The sequence below is a fragment of the Neofelis nebulosa genome, chromosome 5, assembly GCF_028018385.1.
Source record: "Neofelis nebulosa isolate mNeoNeb1 chromosome 5, mNeoNeb1.pri, whole genome shotgun sequence".
In the NCBI taxonomy this organism is placed as follows: Eukaryota; Metazoa; Chordata; class Mammalia; order Carnivora; family Felidae; genus Neofelis; species Neofelis nebulosa.
Window position 1 is genome coordinate 25,784,552 of NC_080786.1, and position 20,450 is coordinate 25,805,001.

At 36.4% G+C, this 20,450-nt stretch overlaps 1 protein-coding gene across 5 annotated transcripts in view; it reads left to right on the plus strand.

Moving 5' to 3' along the window:
* The window catches only part of ANKRD28 (ankyrin repeat domain 28), a 198,159-nt gene that overhangs the window by 1,072 nt on the left and 176,637 nt on the right, over positions 1-20,450 (plus strand). For 2 of the 5 annotated variants that reach the window (XM_058729828.1, XM_058729835.1), the window contains exon 2: positions 9,268-9,375. The exons of the other annotated variants lie outside the window; for them this stretch is intronic. In XM_058729828.1, the coding sequence (XP_058585811.1) occupies positions 9,374-9,375 (2 nt within the window). In that variant the 5' untranslated portion in view covers positions 9,268-9,373. The remainder of the gene's footprint in view (positions 1-9,267; positions 9,376-20,450) is intronic. 5 annotated transcript variants of the gene reach the window in all.

Here is a 20,450-nt window from a genome sequence, read left to right on the forward strand (position 1 = left end):
CTATATCAGAATGATTTGTACACCTGAAAATATGGAAATAAGGGTAAGAAGGCTTTCAGGCGGTGCAGAGGCTTCCAAACATTTGTGTCTCTTTAAGGAGAGGAAAATTAACGTATGAAATTTACCGAGAGGCAGTAGACGTAATAGTGCTGAGAATTTATTTTTGCCATTTGTTTTTTTGAACAGAAGGTACTGGGCAGATTTGAAGGGAAAGTAACTTACATATATTGGGAAACTGTTCTTAAAGTGAGTACCCCTTTTTCAGAAACAATGGGGAAAAACTTGAGATGTCTTTTTTAATATCATCTCTTAGTGAATACTGTGCCTTAAATTCTGAATCTTGGTATCATGAATTCTCATTTCATAAATGAATTTTGTTTTCTTTTTAGGCCGTTGGCTTAACGCGTGTATCATTGGGTATCAGGAAGGTTTTAGCTGGTGTTAGCAGCGTCAGGAATGATACTTTGAAAAACTCTCCTGTTCAGTGAAGTTTATACATTGTATTTCAAGTGATAGAATAGCAATGTCCATTATGATAGCTACTAGCCTACCTGTGGCAACATAAGTTTTAATTAGTTAAAATTAAATAAAATAAAAAGTTCATTACTCTTAGTCTTGGCAGCCACATTTCAAGTGCTTGGTAGCCACATGTGGTTATTGACTGTGGTATTGGACAGCACAGATACAGAACATTTATGTCATCAGAAAGTTCTATGGGATAGCACTGTTGAAGAATAACAGGTAAAACATAACTAATTCCTGTATAATCAAGTCATGATATACTCTTAAAGGTGTAAAATTCAAGATCTAGATTCTCTAATCTTTACCAATCTAATGGCACTTTGTGCTTCTCTAGGTTATAGTTGAAGTAATGATTGATTTTTATTTTGTTTCTAGTCCTCCTTTTTGAAAACGTTACTTCTGCGATTTGGATCATAGCGTGCATTAGGAATTTGGTGCACTTTTAGGAGATTATCTCATTTTATTCACCATCAGGTTTAAACAGAAACAAGATTATGTTTTCAGATTGACACAAAGTCTACTTGCACCTTTGCATTTGTGTATTTAGGAATTGGAATTATGAAATAATTGTGATGCTTCTCCAGTTTTATATAGCATCTGTTAATACTCAGTGGTGGTGATGATATGTAAAATGTCACCTGTAAACTTAAGGCTACTTGGACAAGTTAATGAAGTGACATAGCTCAGACGGGAAGAACGTTGAGGTTTACCTCTAAACTACAAAGTAATTGACTCATCTGGTCTCTCTTTTGGAAGACTTTGAGAAATGAGTTTGATTTGCCTATTTCAAAGGGAATAGCTGCTTTTATAAGTCATCTTGTATGTTGATATTTTATTGGCTATTAGAAATGAGAGTAAAAATGAAATGGAATACAAATATAATTTTAACCTACATGAAAAACAGTTCAGGTAGATGAATTATTTTATTTGGGGAAAAGGAGCTGACAGTGTAGATAAGTACACATAATTTTAAAGCTGGAAGATACTTAACCTAGCATTTAACTCCGTCCTCATTTACATTTGGGATAGGAAATAGTTCAACCTACTTTTTTTCTATTATTGCCATATTTACCTTGTATTTTGTTCTAGCTCTGCAAATACAACTATTATAAATAGAACCTATTAATGGATAGGAGTTGTTCTTTGTGTGCATAAGCATCAGGTGGGTTCTAGATGGTTTAAATATAAAATCAGTGATTAAATAAAGCAGTTTGCTTTCATGTCCGGTAAATCTGGATAAGACAGCTTTCCCCCTTTCCATGGCAATACCTAATATGGGGGTAAGAACAGGATTGAGTTTTCAGTTGGACATCAAATCTGATTGTACCATTGCATTCATGAATTGCAATTATGAAGCAACTGGGATGCTACTCTGGTTTTATATAGTATCTGTTAATACTCACTGTAGTGATAATATGTGAAATGTCACCTGTGAACTTTAGGATATTTGGACAAGAACTTGGACTAGTGCATTATTCTTTGTTAGTAGATGAAAATAATTTTTAATTGTAAATGAGGCGAAAATTGTTTTCTCTTTGAGGACTAGAAACATGAACTGTCCCCTCGATTTTTTTCACATTAAAGTGTTTATACAGCATGAATCTCTTACAGTTGTAGGATTATATTCAACAGGTATCACTATCCAGATTTTTATCTTTGCAGTTAGCAAAAATGTAATCATATGATTATATTTAAATTAAAAAGTATATTTTTCAGCTTTATTGAAATATTGACATATAACATGTAAGTTAAAGGTGTACAGTGTGATGTTTTGATACATACATATAATGCAAAAGGAATACATAATAAGGTTAGTTAACACCTCCGTCCCCTCCCACAATTACTTTGTGTGTGTGTGTGTGTAGATAAGGTCTACTTTCTTCACAGCTTTGAAGTTTGTGTGTGTGTGTATGCATGCATGCACATATATATAATGCAGTATTGTTAATTGTAGTTGCTTGCTGTACGTTAGATCCCTAGAACTTCTTTATAGCTGGAAATTTGTACCTTTTGGCCAATTACATAATTACATTTTAATTTATCAGCAATTACATTTTAATTTATCAGAAATGATTCATAGTCTGCCCTCATAAGAGAGAGAAGACTGTCTTTGTTCAGACTGTGTAGGGTAACAAACTCACAATTGGGAAGCTAAATGGTAACTGGCCCTGGGTTTAGCACCTAGAAGATAGTAGGGAGTGATGGCGATCATGGCAGATAGGAGCAGGTATATTAGCTGCTGCTTATTAGCTCCAGGACATTGTTACTGTGCAGGTGTGCCTAGTATTTTTAAAATTCCAATTTTCTTTAGGAAGTTAGAGATCCAGATACTTATGAAAAAAATCTCTCTATAAGTATTGGTAGGTAAGTTGGTAGTTACCATTGATTAAAAAGTTAAAGCTGTAGTTTTACAAATAGGCTGGTAGGGGACCAGTTTGTAATCATGAGTTTAGCTTAGCTTGAGAAAACAAACTACAAAATAAGATTCTTATTTTAAAAGAGCAGTTTTCTTTCAGATAAAATAGTTAGAATGGTCATAAACTTAAAAAAAAATAAGATGTAATGCATATACCATAAAAGTCATCCTTTAAAGTGTACATTTCAACCAAAGCAATTTCGAGGGGGAAAAAAAAAAGGCTGGAGGTATCACAATCCCAGATTCAAGATGCACTGCACAGCTGTAATAACCAAAACAGTATGATACTGTCACAAAAGTAGATACATAGATCAATGGAACAGAATAGAGAGCCCAGAAATAAACACTTGCTTATTTGGTCAATTACCATATGACAAAGGTGGCAAGAATATACAATGGGTAAAAGACAAACAACAACAACAACAACAAACAAAACAAAAAAACAGAAAAGGCAACCTACTGAATGGGAGAAGATATTTTCAAATGATATATCTAATAAGGGGTTAATATCTAAAATATATGGAGAATTTACACAATTCAGCATTGGGGAAAAATCATAATCTGATTAAAACATGGACAGAGGACCTAGGTAGACATTTTTCCAAAGAAACACAGATGGCCAACAGATACAAGCAAAGATACTCCACATTACTCATCATCAGGGAAATACAAATTTAAAAAAACAGTGAGATATCACCTAACACCTGTCAAAATGGCTAGAATCAAAAAGAAAAGAAACAAGTGTTGGTGAGGATGTGGAGAAAAAGGTGTGCTGGGAACGTAAATCGGTGTAGCTACTGTGGGAAACTGTATAGAGGCTCCTCAAACACACACACACACACACACACACACACACACACACAGGAATATTAGTCAGCCATAATAAAAGAACATTTGCAGCAACATGGGTATACCTCGAGGGTATTATGGTAAGTAAAATAAGTAGGCAAAAGACAAATACCATATGAATTTCACTTACATGTGAAATCTGAAACAACCAAGCAAACAAAAATCTGAAACAGTCCCGTAAGTAATAGGTGGTTGCCTGAGGGGAACGGAGTGGGAGATGGGCTAAAGGGGATGAAGGAAGTAGGAGCTACAAGCTTCCAGTTACAGAATGCATAAGCTACAGGGATTTTCATACAGCATAAGAAATAACAGTCAGTAGTATATAATAGTATCATATCACAGTACCATCATAGTAATGGTAGCTGCACTTGTGATGATCATAGCATAATGAATAGAGTTGTTGAGTTGCTATGCTATATATCTGAAACCAGTGTAACATTGTGTGTCAGCTGTACTTCAATTTTAAAAAAACATTCAATAAGTAACACCCCCAGAAAAGTGTGCAATTCAGTAGATTTTAGTATAGTTGCAAAATTGTGTAGCCATTAGCAGTTACTCCCCATTTTCCCTTACCTCTAGCCCCTGGGGAGTGCTGATTTACTACTTTCTGTCTTTATGAAGTTGCCTATTCTGGATATTCATACAAATGAAATTATACAACATGTGACTTTTTATGTCTGACTTCTTTTACTTAGTATAATATCTTTAAGGTTCATCCATTCATGTAGTATGAATCAGTTCATAAAATTTTTATCATATTAAAGAGTTTCTTTTAAAAATTTTTATACTTTTATGTTGTTTTATTGCTTCTTGTAGTGTGCACATGTATAATCTGGGATGTTTGTTTCTATTTTTTGAATTTGTTTTAAAACTGGAGTTAGACTTTGTTTGCAGTAGCACTAAAGGATAATAGTTTTTATATTTGGATTATTTTTGTGTAGGAGCCATCTTTGTGTTCTCTTTTGGGTTAATGGTCATTAGGTAAGGATTCTTGTTATGTTGAAGGGTTTTTTTTTTTTTTTTTTGAGCAGGGTTAGCATATATCAATAAATAGATATTGAATGGGTGAGAATAATTTGCTGTTTTGGATAGTTAGTATGCTCTCATTTGATCAAGTATCTGCTTAGGGTAGAGCATTTTTTGACCTTTCAGTAGAAAAAAAAAGATCCTAAAAAAAACCTTATAATTAGGGGTACAGAATATGTGAAATGCATGAAAAACACTGAATGCTTATATATCCAAGTATTCTCTATTGAGTGTTCCCTTGCTTTGTGTTGGAGACTTTGGGGCACACAAAGGTACAGTAGCCACCATCTCTGCCCTTAAAAGTCTTATTGGCTAGAAAAGGAGAAATGATACATAAATGCACAGTATCTGAAACACTTCACCTGAAAGGGTTTATAGAGGTTGAAGAAAGCATATGGAGCATGTTATTTGGACATGTATCTAACAGTTAAAAAGTAAGTGTGTCTTGTGTTTACTGGGTTTTTGATGCCTTGTATAGTAATAGAACATGTAAAGTTGTGGAACATAAAAGATGTAGATAACATGTTTCAGAATTCAGAAAGGATCAGGTGATCTGGTTGTAGGTGGAAGGAAACTTTTATGGCAAGGGAAGTATTTGAGGTTCACAGGAAGGATTTGTTGAAAGCAAATACTTTGAAGGAAAGCAACAAGAGAGAACTATGAAGGCAGGCCAAAAAAAGAATACAGTATATCTATCTGTGCTGGGGTACTGAGGAGATAGATCTGATTGGTGTGGGTAGTTGGAAAGGATGGGAGATAGATCAGCTAAACTAACAGTGACTACATTGTGAAGTACTTTGAATACAAGATATTAAGAAGTTTGGACTTGATTGGTAGTTGAGGGAAGTTCTAATAGATGGGCTTTCTTAATCTAAGGTCTGTGAAGGGCTTCTGGAGGAATATGCATATATGTACTTAAGAGGTGTCATAACTTTTATTAGAACCTGTGAGGAGTCCACAACACCCACAAGTTAAATAGCCACTATGTTATGGGTTTTAGAAGAGTGGATTACAGAAGACAAACAGGAACACCCAAGACCAGTTAGGTGGCTACTGCTATCATTCAGAACATATGTAAAACATTTTAGTGCAAGCCAAGCACATTAAGTAATAAGCAGAAGTTTGAATGGGAATGAGTATATCTTTAAAGGATCCTCATAGCTATATTAATGGCTCACTTAAGTATACAATTAAGAGTGTCTTATATGACACCTGACAGTTTTTTGTTGCATAGTTCCACTAGGGTAAATTAAATATGAAAATGCAATTAATGTTGATTATGGTAGTAAAAAAGAGCAGATAATCCAAGTGGTTAAATTTGGGTTGTATTAGGTTTTCTTTCCAGTATTGTATCTTATTTCCTTTTTATTTTTCTAGTCTAATGTAAAATTAGTATTCAGTGAATACACTCAACCTGGGTTGAAGTGAGACTCGCATGGAGACAGTTTTGTGCCTGGGAAGAATATATTAGGGTAAAGTCTTTTTGTTCTGGAGATTGTATTCTGTGGACAGTTCACATCAAACACACACAGTGATACTGAATCATATAGTTATACAGTGCTTCTCATTTAAAGCAAATATTAATGAAATCTCCAGTTACTTTAACCAGTAATGTTTTAAAATGTAATGGTACATTGGTATGCAATGGTTAAAGGTACTCAAATACTTCAAGTTTAATTTCTACTCCTGCTCCTTGGTCCCAGTTCTTAGTTAAGTGATTCATCCACCTTCCTTATATGATACTGGTTTTTTAAAAAAGGATTCTGGGGCGCCTGGGTGGCGCAGTCGGTTAAGCGTCCGACTTCAGCCAGGTCACGATCTCGCGGTCCGTGAGTTCGAGCCCCGCATCAGGCTCTGGGCTGATGGCTCGGAGCCTGGAGCCTGTTTCCGATTCTGTGTCTCCCTCTCTCTCTGCCCCTCCCCCGTTCATGCTCTGTCTCTCTCTGTCCCAAAAATAAATAAAAAACGTTGAAAAAAAAATAAAAATAAAAAAGGATTCTTCTGGATGCACCTGGGTGGCTCAGTCGGTTGAGAATACAACTCTTGATTTTGGCTCAAGTCATGATCCCAGGGTTGGGTGATTGAGCCTTGTGTCAGGCTGAGTGTGGAGCTTGCTTGGGATTCTCTCTCTCTTTCCCTCAGCCCCTCCCCCCACTTGTGTGCATGCTCACTCTCTCTTTAAAAACAAAAATTAACATTAAAATTGAAAAGAATGAAGAATTCTTCTCTGTGTATACTGATTGGCATGCAAGGCAAAGTCTGGGTAGAACTACTACTCCCACAACTTTAGTGAAAAGTTCACTTTGCCTAGTAAATTTAAGTTCAACTTCTTAATTGGTGATGGTTTATTTAAATTTATTATAAACTTAAAGGTATATCTTTTCTACTCTTAAGGATTTAAGAACACAGATAATATTAAAACATACAGCATGTGACAGTTAAAATATTTAAAAAGGAAAATCAGAAAGCAGTTGCTTATGAAATATCTACTTGTTCAGAAGCCCAGAATGAGAATTATTATAGTTTATTACTACATTTAACTTTATTTCTTGTTACCTAAGGTACCAGCCTCTCCCCCCACCCCCCCCCACCCCCCAGCTTTGTATCTTATAATAGGAAGTATAAATTAGTCTGGAGAGGCAGCCTTTTCTCTTGCATCATTTTCTGGATTAAAAAGTTTGATAGCCTTTTCTTTTTTAAACAGCTTTACTGCAATATAATTCACACCAATTTAAGTTGTACAGTTCAGTGATTTTTAGTATATTCACAGAGCTGTATAAGCATCACCTCAATCAATTTTAGATCATTTCTAGTCATACTGAAAAGAAACCTCTTATCCCTAAACTATCATTCCCTCAACCCCCCATCCTTCGTAGCCATAGACAACTGCTAGTCTGTCTATTTTCTGTCTCTATATATTTACCTATTTTAGTTAGCATGTTTGTAAGGCTCATCTGTATTGTAGCATGTGTCAGTATTTTTATTGCTGAATAATATAATATTACATTGTATCATACCACGTTTTACCTATCCATTCAGTAGTTAACAGGCACTTGGATTATTCTCACTTTTTGGCTAGTATGAATGATACTGCAAGAACATTTGTGTACAAATGTTTTTATGTGGACAAAAGTTTTCATTTCTCTTGGTGCTTAGAATGGACTAGTTGGGTCATATGGGAACTCTATAACCTTTTAAGGAACTGCCAGACCATTTTCCAAGAGTGGCTGCACCATTTTACATTCCCACCAGCAGTGCATGAGGGTTCCAGTTTCTCCATATCCTCAATAATGCTTATTATTGTTTATCTTCTTTCATTGTTTAGTCATGGTATCTCCTTGTGGTTTTGATTTGTATTTCCCTGATGGCTAATAATGTTGGGCATCTTTTCATCATAGCCTTTGCCCAGTTTTTTAAATTGGGCTATTTGTCTTTTTATTGTTGAGTTGGAGTTCTTTAAATATTTTAGATACAAGTCCCTTATCAGATATATGATTTGCAAAAAATTTCTCCCATTCTGTAGGCTGTCTTTCTGCTTGCTTGTTAGTATTCTTTGAAGCACAAAAGCTTTTAATTATGAAGTCCAACTTGTCTGATTCATAGGGTTTTGACTAGGGAGCCTACGTGGGTAGGATATGCAACAAGAGGAGTTGGCTTGAGGGTGAGATGAATTCAGTTTTATATACGTTTAGGTCCTAGTAGAACAGTTAATTGGGAAAGTTGTTATAGGAGGCAGTTAAATGTGAGGCTGGGCTCAGAGAAAAGTGTTTTCAGTAGTAATAGAGGTGAGTGAGATCACTTAATGGGAAAAGTTCATGGCCTAGGAGAGTATAATGGGGAATATGGAATGCGTGGAGGAAAGGAAGCCTGAGAAGAAGCTACCAGAGTTAGGAAGAGAGCCTTGAGAGACGGATCACAGGCCAGAGGAGGGAGGAATTTCCCAAGTTGTACCTGTGTTGTTCTCTTAGGCACAAAGTCTCGATTTTTTCATCACTTTTCAGGTTTCTTTTTATCCAGCACATTGTTGTAAACTTTCCGTGGAAATATTTTTCCTATTTGCCCCAATTTGTTTACTTCCTAAGCCAGTAATTCCTAAGTTGGGCATACATCAAAATCAGTTGGCCTTCTTTAATACAGGATTTTAGTGTCCTACTAGACATACTGAATAAGAATCACCTGGGGTAATGTTCCAGAATCTATATTGTAAAACCTCTTAAGGTAAAAAGAGTGGTTTGCTCTTCACCAAGCTTGTTTCCTTTTCTCTTGGATCCCAGCTAACTTATATTTTCCAGCCCCTCTTGCATTTGGGATGGCCATATGATTGAGATATGGCCATAGGAAATTAAGCAGAAGTGTTGAGTGTTTCTTCAGACCTGGCAAATACAAACCTTTCTTGAACAATCCTCTCTTCTCTCTTCTCCTCTCTCCTGCTGGCTGGGTGTTGTCTGCCAAAGCAACTTTGGAATTGATGGGTCCAAGGATGCTGAACTTCTGTCAGCCTGGGTCATCTCCAGCCTCCTCATGCCCACAGCTGATCATTAACATGGATTTTTGGACTTCATGTAAGCATGAAATAAAAATAAGCTATTATGTCACACTTTGAGATTTATCTATTATAACATCCATTGTTACTTTAGTCAGTATACCTCCGTAGCTTATTAACCACAAATTCTGTTTTGGGATCCATTGCCCTTGGTTTATACTGTTTTGCATTTTAAAACTCATTTATATGGTAAGTTAGTCTTCAGCTATTGACTTCCAGACCTTATACATTAATATTGTGTTTTCTTTGTAAAAATTTTCATGGAAATGATTATAATTAACATCCTGATTATTTTATTATCTAACAAACATTTGTATGCCTGCTATGTGCTGGCCCTTGATACTAGGGATACAGCTGTGTATAAAACATGGTCTCTGTCTTCTAGTATGGGATAAGATGGAATTAGATAAGGGCAATTATCTTACATGTGCTTTGAGAGCATCAAGGGAGAAACGGCAGATTGAACCCAGTTGTGGAGTTGGGGGTCCTCAAAGTTATTTTAATGGGATTTTGTTTACCCATGTTCCTTTTGTAATCTTGTTCTCTCTTTTTGTTGGTAGATAAGAGCCATACATAGCCTATATAAAATATCCTTTTAGAGGAACAAATAATACAAGTCAATTTTGGTAGGTTTGTGTTACATGTGGGTATTTTATTTGAGTGTATATTTTTTCTTTCCTTTTTTTTTCAATTTTCTTTAATGTTTGTCAATTTTTGAGAGAAAGAGAGACAGAGTGTGAGCAGGGGAGGGGCAGAGAGAGGGAGACACAGAATCTGAAGCAAGCTCCAGGTTCTAAGTGGTCAGCACAGAGCCCATGCAGGGCTTGAACTCCTGAATTGCGAGATATGACCTGAGCCAAAGTCAGATGCTTAACTGAGTGAGCCACCCACCCAAGTGCCCTTTTCTTTTCTATTTTTTCTTTCTTTCTTTCTTTCTTTTTTTCTTTCTTTCTTTCTTTCTTTCTTTCTTTCTTTCTTTCTTTCTTTCTTTCTTTCTTTCTTTCTTTCTAAGTTTATTTAGTTTGAGAGAGAGACAGCGTGAATATGGTAGGGGCAGGGAAAGAAAAGAGGGAGAGAGAGAATCCCAAGAAGCCTCCACACTGCCAGTGCAGAGCCTGACTCGGGGCTTGAACCCATGAAACTGTGAGATCCTGACCTGAGCTGCGACCAAGAGCCAGATGCTTAACCTTAGACTGAGCCATCCAGGCACCCCATGTGTATATATATTTTCTTAATCTCTACCACCAGGAAAGAATAGAATACTTTATTTAGAGAACTGCAAATCTTAGTCTTGATGCAGATTATATTGTTAAACTTTTCCTGGAGTTAACTAAGTTGTTTTTTTTTTGTTGTTGTTTTTTGCTTTGTCTTGTTCTTAAAGAAATACTATATGTTGTCTTTTTGAGGGAACTTTCTGATTAGAAATGGTGAAAGTCAGAAAGGACCTACTTACTATTAGTGTTGTATTCTTATTAGTGTAAATTAGGAAAAAGTCAGATAATTCAAACAGGACTTTGAAAGATTGTGTGTGTGTGTGTGTGTGTGTGTGTGTGTGTGTGTGTGTAAACAGGTAAACAAGAGCCTTCTATATTGACTAGTTCTCTGAATGGTGAGAGACTTCCTCCAGTTTTTGAAAGCTTACATGCTAGGCAGTGTGTAGTTCCAAAGTGTTACACTGGGTCATGCCAAGGGTGAGAAGAGTGTCTCTGGGAGAACTAAAAACAGCTAGGCAAGCAACGACCACGTCCTGAAGAAAAGGAGTTGAACTTGAGGGTTGAAAACACCTGGTTTTTAAGGGATGTAAAAGCAAACTGCAGCATCAGGAGTGAGCAGTGGAGTTGAAATCAGATGAATAGATCAGAATAGCATGTGTAGTATTTATCATGTAGATCCAATAAGTAGCCTAATCCAGGGTATAGGCAGGTAGTTAACAACTAGCATGTCTGTTAGAGCTTGAATGATTCATACAGAGAAGATGTCTGAAATCAAAGGACTTCGATAGATGAAGCCAAAGGGCTATAACCTTTCAGACCTTCTCATTTGATACTGTAGCAGGGACAGGGAGAAGGAACCTGGTAGTATTTCCCAATTTAGAAACATCAAAAGGTGTAAGTGAATACAGTATAGATGTACTATAGAAATGTTCTGGAACATTGTATACATGTTAAATAATGGTTAATCCACTCATTTAATAGTGAGCAACTTTTCAAGGCGCCTGGGTGGCTCAGTCAGTTCAGCGTCTGACTCTTGATTTTGGCTCAGGTCATGATCTCATGGTTCTTGGGTTCGAACCCCACATCGGGCTCTGCGCTGAAAGTGTGGAGCCTGCCTGGGATTCTCTGTCTCTCCCTCTCTCTCTGCCTCTCCTCTGTTCACACACACACACTCTCTCAAAATAAATAAACATTAAAAAATTTTTTTAAGAGAGCAACTTTTCTATTTTAATGAAGCTTAGGGTAAATTACTTTAAATACAGAGTCTGTTAATAAAACAAATTATCCTTCAGTTTATCTTTTACCATAAAGCTGAAATTGTATATATCACCTTAAGTTTAGACATACTGGCTGTTCAGCTATTATAGATGGTCAGTAACACATGGATTATTTTGGATGTCCTGGTGCATTATTGGCTTTAGAAACTCCTTTGTTTTGGCTATTGAATTACTGCTTTTAAAATGTCACTAAACAACCTATTTGTATTTTCTTTTCCTTACCAGCAATTTCTACTTTTTAAGACTTCTATTAGACTATAAGATTCCATTATGAAGTCAAATGAACTTTTTTACCAGCTCACCTTGTAGTTTCTTCAGCATCTTGGAGCCACAGTTTTGAACATGGAATTTCTTTTCTCTGACTACAGCAGCTTCTTTTGTTGTTGGTTCTCTTACTTCCTCACCCTAGTGAACCTGAGCTTTGCTGTATTGGAACCTGCTTTACCTAGTCCACTGGGTTTGATTTGGCCACAAACTGGCCTAATGAGAAGCTTTGACCTCCTGGTTTGAGCAGTACTGGTTAGGGTAGTGTTTTCTGAAGCATGGGACAACTTTTACTTGAGATTTATTGTGGGTGACCTGTCTACTTTGATTACCAGATGTTGACTGATGCTTCCTTGGTTCCAATCCAGACTCATGAGTATTTCCTGGTATCCTGCTTCGTTCTCACTTTCCTCTTGCCTATTCGGAAATCTCCTAGCTCACTCCATTGCAGCCTTTCGTGGTAACTGTTCTGTAGGTTTCATTTTGTCCTCTTCAACACCCTTCCCTCCTCCCTTCAACTATCACCCCATTCCTAACCATCTTGCTGCTTTCATTTCTGTTTTTCCACCTCTACCTCCTTTCTTTTAATCCTTTTTGACCCTGCCTCTTGAACCTCAACTACAAACTTACAGTCTCTTCCTCTTCGTCTGTCTTCTGCCTTTTACAACTTGTCCATTTTTCCCCCTCCCACACCCTTCTCAGGCTGGATCCTTTCCTCAGCAAGCCTTGTTTCTCAGTGGGAACTTTCCCTGCAGTTTCTTCCCTTAATGCTGTTATCATGTCAGTCTTATGTCCTGTCCTCTAGGTTTTATACTCCTGTCTTTAGCCCCAGTGTCACCTTTTACCTTGTAGCTCCATTCTTCCCTGCAGCTGTGTCAGGCAAGGGAAGCAAATGACTTTAAGAAAAATGTTAAGTAAATATAGTGGATGTCACCATGCATGGATACGGCAAACACTGATGATAATCTTAATTGAATGTCTGAAATGGTAGAATACATGCTTTTATTTCTGGCTCATTAATTTATCACCTCTGTGACCTTGGGCCAGTTATTTCACTTGAATTTGAGCTTTCTCACCTAAAAAGGGAGATAATAGTGTCTGTCTCACAGAGTTAATGAATTAAGATGAGAGTGTATAAAAACTCTAATACATAGTTAGTATTTGCTAAATGGTAGCTACTATCGTACTGAAGATGACTTTGGCTTGAGTGATCTGGGCAGCTCTACCTTTGTCTTACTGTGTGATGACCTCGGGCAAAGAAGCTAAATCTGAGCCTGAGTTTGGTTGGTTGGTTGTTTTAACATCTTTTTTGAGATATAATTGACATACCACAAAATACACCCATTTAAAATATACAGAGCAGTGTTGTTGTTTTTTCTTTCTTTTTTTTTTCAAGTAAATTCACAGGGTTGTGCAACCGTCACTGTAGTCTTAATTTTTTAACATTTTTGTCGCCTCAGAAAGAAGCCCCATACCCAGCAGTCACCCCATTCCTCCTAAATCCCCACCTACTCCCTTCCCCCTGCCCTGCCCTTCCCTTAGTCTTAGGCAACCACTAATCTCCTTTCTGTTTATATGCATTTGCTTATTCTGGACACTTGATATAAATAGAGTCATAAAATATGTTATCTGTTATGATTGGCTTCTTTCACTTATAAGGTTTTCAAGTTCATTCATACTGTAGCATGTATCAGAAGTTCATTTCTTTTTATTGCTGTATTGGGTTGTTTCTACTTTCTGAATGAAGTAAAATGGCACGGCGATATCTTCATTTAATTGTGAGAATTATGGGTATGTTGATAAAGCATGTAGTATGTAGTAGCTCAATTAATGATCACTTAACCAAACAATTTAAATTCCTGTATTCCCTTGACTTTCTCAGTCAACTAATCAATTACTTCTACAATATATATTCTCTTATTTTAGCTTTGGGACCACTAAAATTGGTGAGGAAAGTAAGGAACCCAAGTTGAATACACTCCAGTTTGCTGATATCTAACTTCAGTTGCACCTTCAAAGCTGCTTAATCCTTATCATTTCTTTTCTGTGTCCATTAATCTTCATTTCTAACTTCTCCATTTTAACACATAGTTGTGTCTCCTAATTTACTAAGAGAAGTCTCCTTACCCATGGAAGCTTTCTTATGGATCTCCTTCCTTATTGCACATGCTTTATTTCTGCACTTTGCTTTTTCCCCTCTATCTTCTTTTTCTTATTTTGGCTGAGAGAAATGAATATACGTTTTTCTTTCTCAGAGCATTTTTTTCTGCTGTAATCCTAGTCATATCCTCATCTGTGATTTAAATGTATTCTTTCTTATTTTTTCATATTTTTTCACTTTCTCTCCCTGCTCTCACACATTGCTATATATTGGTGTCTGGATGGACACTACCTGTTAATCAAGATTCTAATACTCAGATTGTGCAAAACCAGGTAAGCAATACCCCTTGCAGAATTCGGCCTTAACAAGTGTTACTTATGTTTGAGTATGCCATATGTTATAATATAACTTTTAAAATATTGCTTACTTCATTGTAAAGCAGTAAGTCAAGGTCATTTGAGTTGAAATTTTTTGATTAGAATAGTGAAAACATTTTCCTTTTCATTGTCCTTTGTTAAGGTTAATTACATGTAATATTTTATTTTTTATTTTTTTTTTAAATTTTTTTTTTTTTTTAACGTTTATTTATTTTTGAGACAGAGAGAGACAGAGCATGAACGGGGGAGGGTCAGAGAGAGGGAGACACAGAATCTGAAACAGGCTCCAGGCTCTGAGCTGACAGCACAGAGCCCGACGCGGGGCTCGAACTCACGGACCGCGAGATCGTGACCTGAGCCGAAGTCGGACGCTCAACCGACTGAGCCACCCAGGCGCCCCTACATGTAATATTTTAGAAAGAGTATCCTTTTATTATTATTCCTGGAGACAAATCTGACCCACCTTTCAGGTAGTCTTCTCTCTGAACCACATTGATTGTAAAATGTGCTGATTTTGTATAATTGTCATTGGTTCCACATTCCTGTGTCCCTAAGCACCCTGTTGGAAAATCTTCCTTTTTACCCAATTCAGTTCTCTCCAGCTATAATTCAGTCATTTTTTGTTCTGTTGTCTATAGTAAGGATCCTGTGTGGCTGATCAACCTTTCAAGTTGGATTCAAGGACCTGGCAATTGGTTAGACCAGTGGTTCCTTTTTTAAAAACAATTTTTAAGGTATAATTTACATACTATAAAATTCATCTGTTTTAAGAGCACAGTTCAATTCTTTTAGTAAATTTAAAGAGTTTGCACTCAGCACCACAATCCAGTTTTAGAACATTTCCATCACCCAAAAAGATACCTGTTTTGGAAAACATCAGTTCTTCTCCTAGTGTTGCTCTCTTATTCTCATACCATTACCACACTTGTCACACTAATGACACCAGATGGGTGTCCTACAATTCAACTCAATTTTGACACTGTTGACCTGGAGAAAGCATCAGATTCCATAGGTTAAGGACTTAGTCCCACAAGACGCCCCCCCCCCCCCTTCCCCTACTGATGCCAGTTGCAAATCCAGGTTATCACCTGTGCTTCTGACTGACTATAAATTGTAAGTTCCCAAGTAATTTGTTAGAGTGGCTCACAGAACTCAAAGAAACATTTTACTAGCTAGATTACTGGTTTATTACAAAAGGATATAACTAAGAAACAGCCAGATGGAAGAGATGCATAGGGCAAGGTATGTGGGAAGGGGCATGGAGCCTCTGTGCTCTCTGGGTATGCCACTCTCCCCCAATCTTAATGTGTTCACCAACCTAGAAGCTCTCTGAACCCCATCCTTTTGGCTTTTAATGGAGGCTTTGTTACATGGGCACAATTGACTAAATCATTGATGATTGAATTTCCAGTTCCTCTCTCCTCCCTAGAAGTCAGGGGTAGGGGTAGGGATGCTGGTGGACTGAAAGTTACAACCCTCTGATCACCTTGGTTGGTTATCTTGAGGTGGTTTCCAAAAGTCACTTAACATAACAAAAGACTTATAGCTCACAGCACTGGAAATTCCAAAGATTTAGGAACTTTTTTTAGAAGAGTTTGTGAAGGACTAGTATAATTTTTAATTTAAATATTTGACATAATTCAGTCATGAAGTTGTGTAGGCAAGAACTTTTCTTTGTGGTAAGCTTTTAAATTACTAATTCAGTCTTGTAGGTCTATTCAGGTTTTTTATTTTTAAGTTTAGGTAATTTGTGTTTTTTTAGGGAATTTGCTCATTTTATCTAATTTGGCATAGAGTTGTTCATAGTATTCCTTTATAAACTTTTTAATTTACCTGAGGTTGATAGTTTTGTACCCCTTTTCATGTCTGACTTTAGTTATTTGTCTCCATTCTTTAACTGGTCAGCCTAGCTAAAGGTTTGTTAATTTTGTTTGTCTTTTCAAAGAACCAGTTTTGGGTTTTGATTTTTATCTTTTCTATGGTATTGATTTTCCTTCTAATATTTACAGTTTCTTTCCTTCTGCTTGTTTTGGGTTTGGTTTGCTTTTTTTCTAATTTCTTAAGATGGAAGCTTACTTGAGGTCTTTCTAATATTGCTGTGTGCAGCTGTAAACTTCCTAGGAGTTTTGATATATTTTTTTTTATTAAAATTTTTTTAATGTTTATTTTTGAGAGAGAGAGAGACAGACAGAGCACAAGTGGAAGTAGGGTAGAGAGGGGGAGACAGAGAGTCTGAAGCAGGCTTCAGGCTCTGAGCTGTCAACACAGACCTGACTGGGCTTGAACTCACAAGCTGAGCTGTATGATCATGACCTCAGCTGAAGTCGGATGCTTACCTGACTGAGCCACCCAGGCGCCCCTGTTTTGTTTTTGTTTTCATTTAGCTTAGAATCTTGAGATTTTTGTCTTTGACCTGTAGGTTATTTAGAAGTGTCTCATTTAGGGGCGCCTGGGTGGCTCAGTCGGTTGAGCGTCCGACTTTGGCTCAGGTCATGATCTCACGGTACGTGAGTTTGAGCCTCGCGTCGGGCTCTGTGCTGACAGCTCAGAGCCTGGAGCCTGTTTCAGATTCTGTGTCTTCCTCTCTCTCTGACCCTCCCCCGTTCATGCTGTGTCTCTCTCTGTCTCAAAAATAAATAAACGTTAAAAAAAAAAATTAAAAAAAAAGTGTTTCATTTAATATCCAGACATTTATGGATTTCCCAAGTTTCTCTCTTTTTTTTTCTAATTCCATTGTGATTGAGGAATATTTTTTGTATTCTTCATATCATTTTTTCCCACATTTTTATAACAATTTATTTAACTAAGAAATCCAACATCATTATTTGAATTATAATCCATACCAGAATAATGAGTAAGATAAGTTACATACTTTTTAAAAAAATTTTTATTATTGAAGTATAGTTGACATATAGTATTCTATTAATTTCAGGTATACAACATTGTGATTTAAAAATTCTATACGGGGGCGCCTGGGTGGCTCAGTTGGTTAAGCGTCCAACTTCGGCTCAGGTCATGATCTTGCGGTCTGTGAGTTCGAGCCCCACGTCGGGCTCTGTGCTGAAAGCTCAGAGTCCAGAGTCTGTTTCAGATTCTGTGTCTCCCTCTCTCTCTGACCCTTCCCCATTCATGCTCTGTCTTTCTCTGTCTCAAAAATAAACATTAAAAAAATTAAATAAATAAAAATTCTATACGTAACTCAGTGCTCACCGTGTTAAGTGTGGTCACCATCTTTCACTATACAACATTATTACAGTGTTATTGACTATTTTCCCTATGCTGCATTTTTTTATTTCTGTGACTTCTTTTATAACTGGAAGTCTGTACTTCTCAGTCCTCTTTACCTATTGTGCTCATCCCCCATTCCCTTTGGCATCCATCACTTTGTTCTCTGTATTCATGAGTCTGTTTCTTGTTTCTGTTTCTTTGTTTGAGATTCCACATACAATGAAATCATATAGTATTTGTCTTTGACTTATTTCACCTTGTATAACACACTCTAGATCCATCCATGTTGTCACAAATGACAAGATCTTACTCTTTTTATGGCTGAGTAATATTCCATTTTGTATATATGCCACATCTTCTTTATCCTAGGTTACTTCCGTATCTTGGTTACTGTAAATAATGCAGCAATAAAAACAGGGGTGTGTATGTCTTTTCAGGTTAGTGTTTTCATTTTGAGGGGGGTAAATACCCAGTAATGGAATTACTGGATCCTGTGGTATTTGTTTAAATTTTTTGAGGAACTTCCATTCTCTTTTCCACAGTGGATGCACCAATTTACATTTCTATCAGTAGTGTGCAAGAGTTCCCTTTTCCCCACATCCTTGCCCAAACTGGTTATTTCTTATCATCTTTTTTTTTTTAATGTTTGTTTATTTGTGGGTGTGGGTGTGGGTGAGAGAGAGAGCCTGTATGCATGGGCTTGCAAGAGCAAGTGGGGGGGGACGGGTAGAGTGAGAGGGGGACAGAGGATCCTAAGAGCCTCCACACTGACCCCAGAGAGCCTGATGCAGGGCTCCAACCTGTGAACGGTGAGATCATGACCTGAGTTGATGTCAGAAGCTTAACTGACTGAGCCACCCAGGTGCCCCTCTTGTCTTTTTGATACTGGCCTTTTCTGACTGGTATGAGATACTTCATTGTGGTTTTGATTTTCATTTCAATTTTTTAAATTTGAGATTTGTTTTATGGACCTAGCATATGGTGTATCAAAAAGAATGTTCTGTGCATGCTTGAGAAGAATGTGAATTCTGCTGTTGCTGGGTAGAGCCTTCCACATATGTTGGTAAGGTCAAGTTGGTTAATAGTGTTGTTTAAATTCAGTATTCTTCCTCATTTCCTGTTTACTTGTTCTATTGTTTAATTGCCTATTTCTTCCTTCATCTCTTTCATTTTTTGCTTACCTTATTTTGGGTTATTTTGTTAGGTGAATATGTTTACATTTACTATATCTTCCTGTTAAATTGATGCTTTTAATATTATAAAATAACCCTCTTTGGAAAAAAAAAGCCCTCTTTGTCTCAAGCAACCTTTTTTTTTTTTTTTTTCCTGAAGTCTATTTTGTCAGATATTTTTTGAGCTACTTCAGTTCTGATGTTATTGTTTGCATGTTATATCTTTTTCCATCCTTTTAATATATTTGTGCCTTTGAATCTAAAATGTATCTTGTAGATGGCATATATTTGGGTATTGCTTTTTTATCCATGTAACAGATATGTCTTTTTAATGGACTCTTTAATCCTTTCCTGTTTCATATTATTTTTGAAATAGTTGGGTTTGCATCTCCCATTTTGATTTTTGGTTTTTGTATACCTCATGTATTTTTTTTGTTTCTCTTTTATCACCTTTGTGTTTTCTTTTTAGCATTTAAATTTTATAACTTTTTAAAATTATACTTTCCTTTTTTTCCCAATCCTTTTTTTAAAAATACTCATAATTTACATCCAGGTTAGCATATAGTGCAATAATGATTTTATACCTTTCTTAGTGTTTGTTTTAGGGATTACAGCATACCTTAGAATTTATCACAGTCTACTTCAGATTAATACTAATGATGCTCAGTATATAATAAGTTCACTTATGTAATAAAGTGGACAATACAGTGTTTTAATTATTGCTTTAAACAATATGTCTTTTATGTTTTTATTATTTTTTTAACAATGTATGTCTTTCAAGGTTTTTTTAATGTTTATTTTTGAGAGACAGAATGTGTGTGGGGGAGGAGCAGAGAGAGAAGGAGACACGATTGGAGGCAAGCTCCAGGCTCTGAGCTGTCACCATAGAACCTGATGTGGGGCTTGGGCTCAGGAGCTGTGAGATCATAACCTGAGCCAAAGTTGGACACTTAACTGAGCCACCCAGGTGCCCCAACAATGTATGTCTTTTAAAGAAGAGAAGAAAAGAGTAAAATATTTATAGTCTTTTGTAAATGTATTTTACACATTGTGTTTACCATTTCTGATCTCTGTTTCTTCTTGTGGATTTGAGTTACCTTCTGGCGTCGTCATTTCCTTCCTCCAGTGTAGCTTCATTCCCTTTTTCCTTTTTGTGTTATCATTGTCAGAGATGCTACATCTTTATATGTTATAAGCCTAATAATACAATTTTATAATTGTTTTATACAGTTACTTTTTAAATCAATATAGTAAAACATTTATTTTTAATGTATTTATAGCCATTTTTCCTTTACTTGTAATCATCTGTGCCAGTGTTTATTTTTCATATGGATTCTGAATTACTATCTGTTATCACTTCCTTTCATCCTGAATAACTTCCTTTAGTATTTGGCTTACATCTATATCTTTCAAAGAATACATGTAAGTATTAGTGAGCCCCTCTCCCATCTTTTCAGTTGG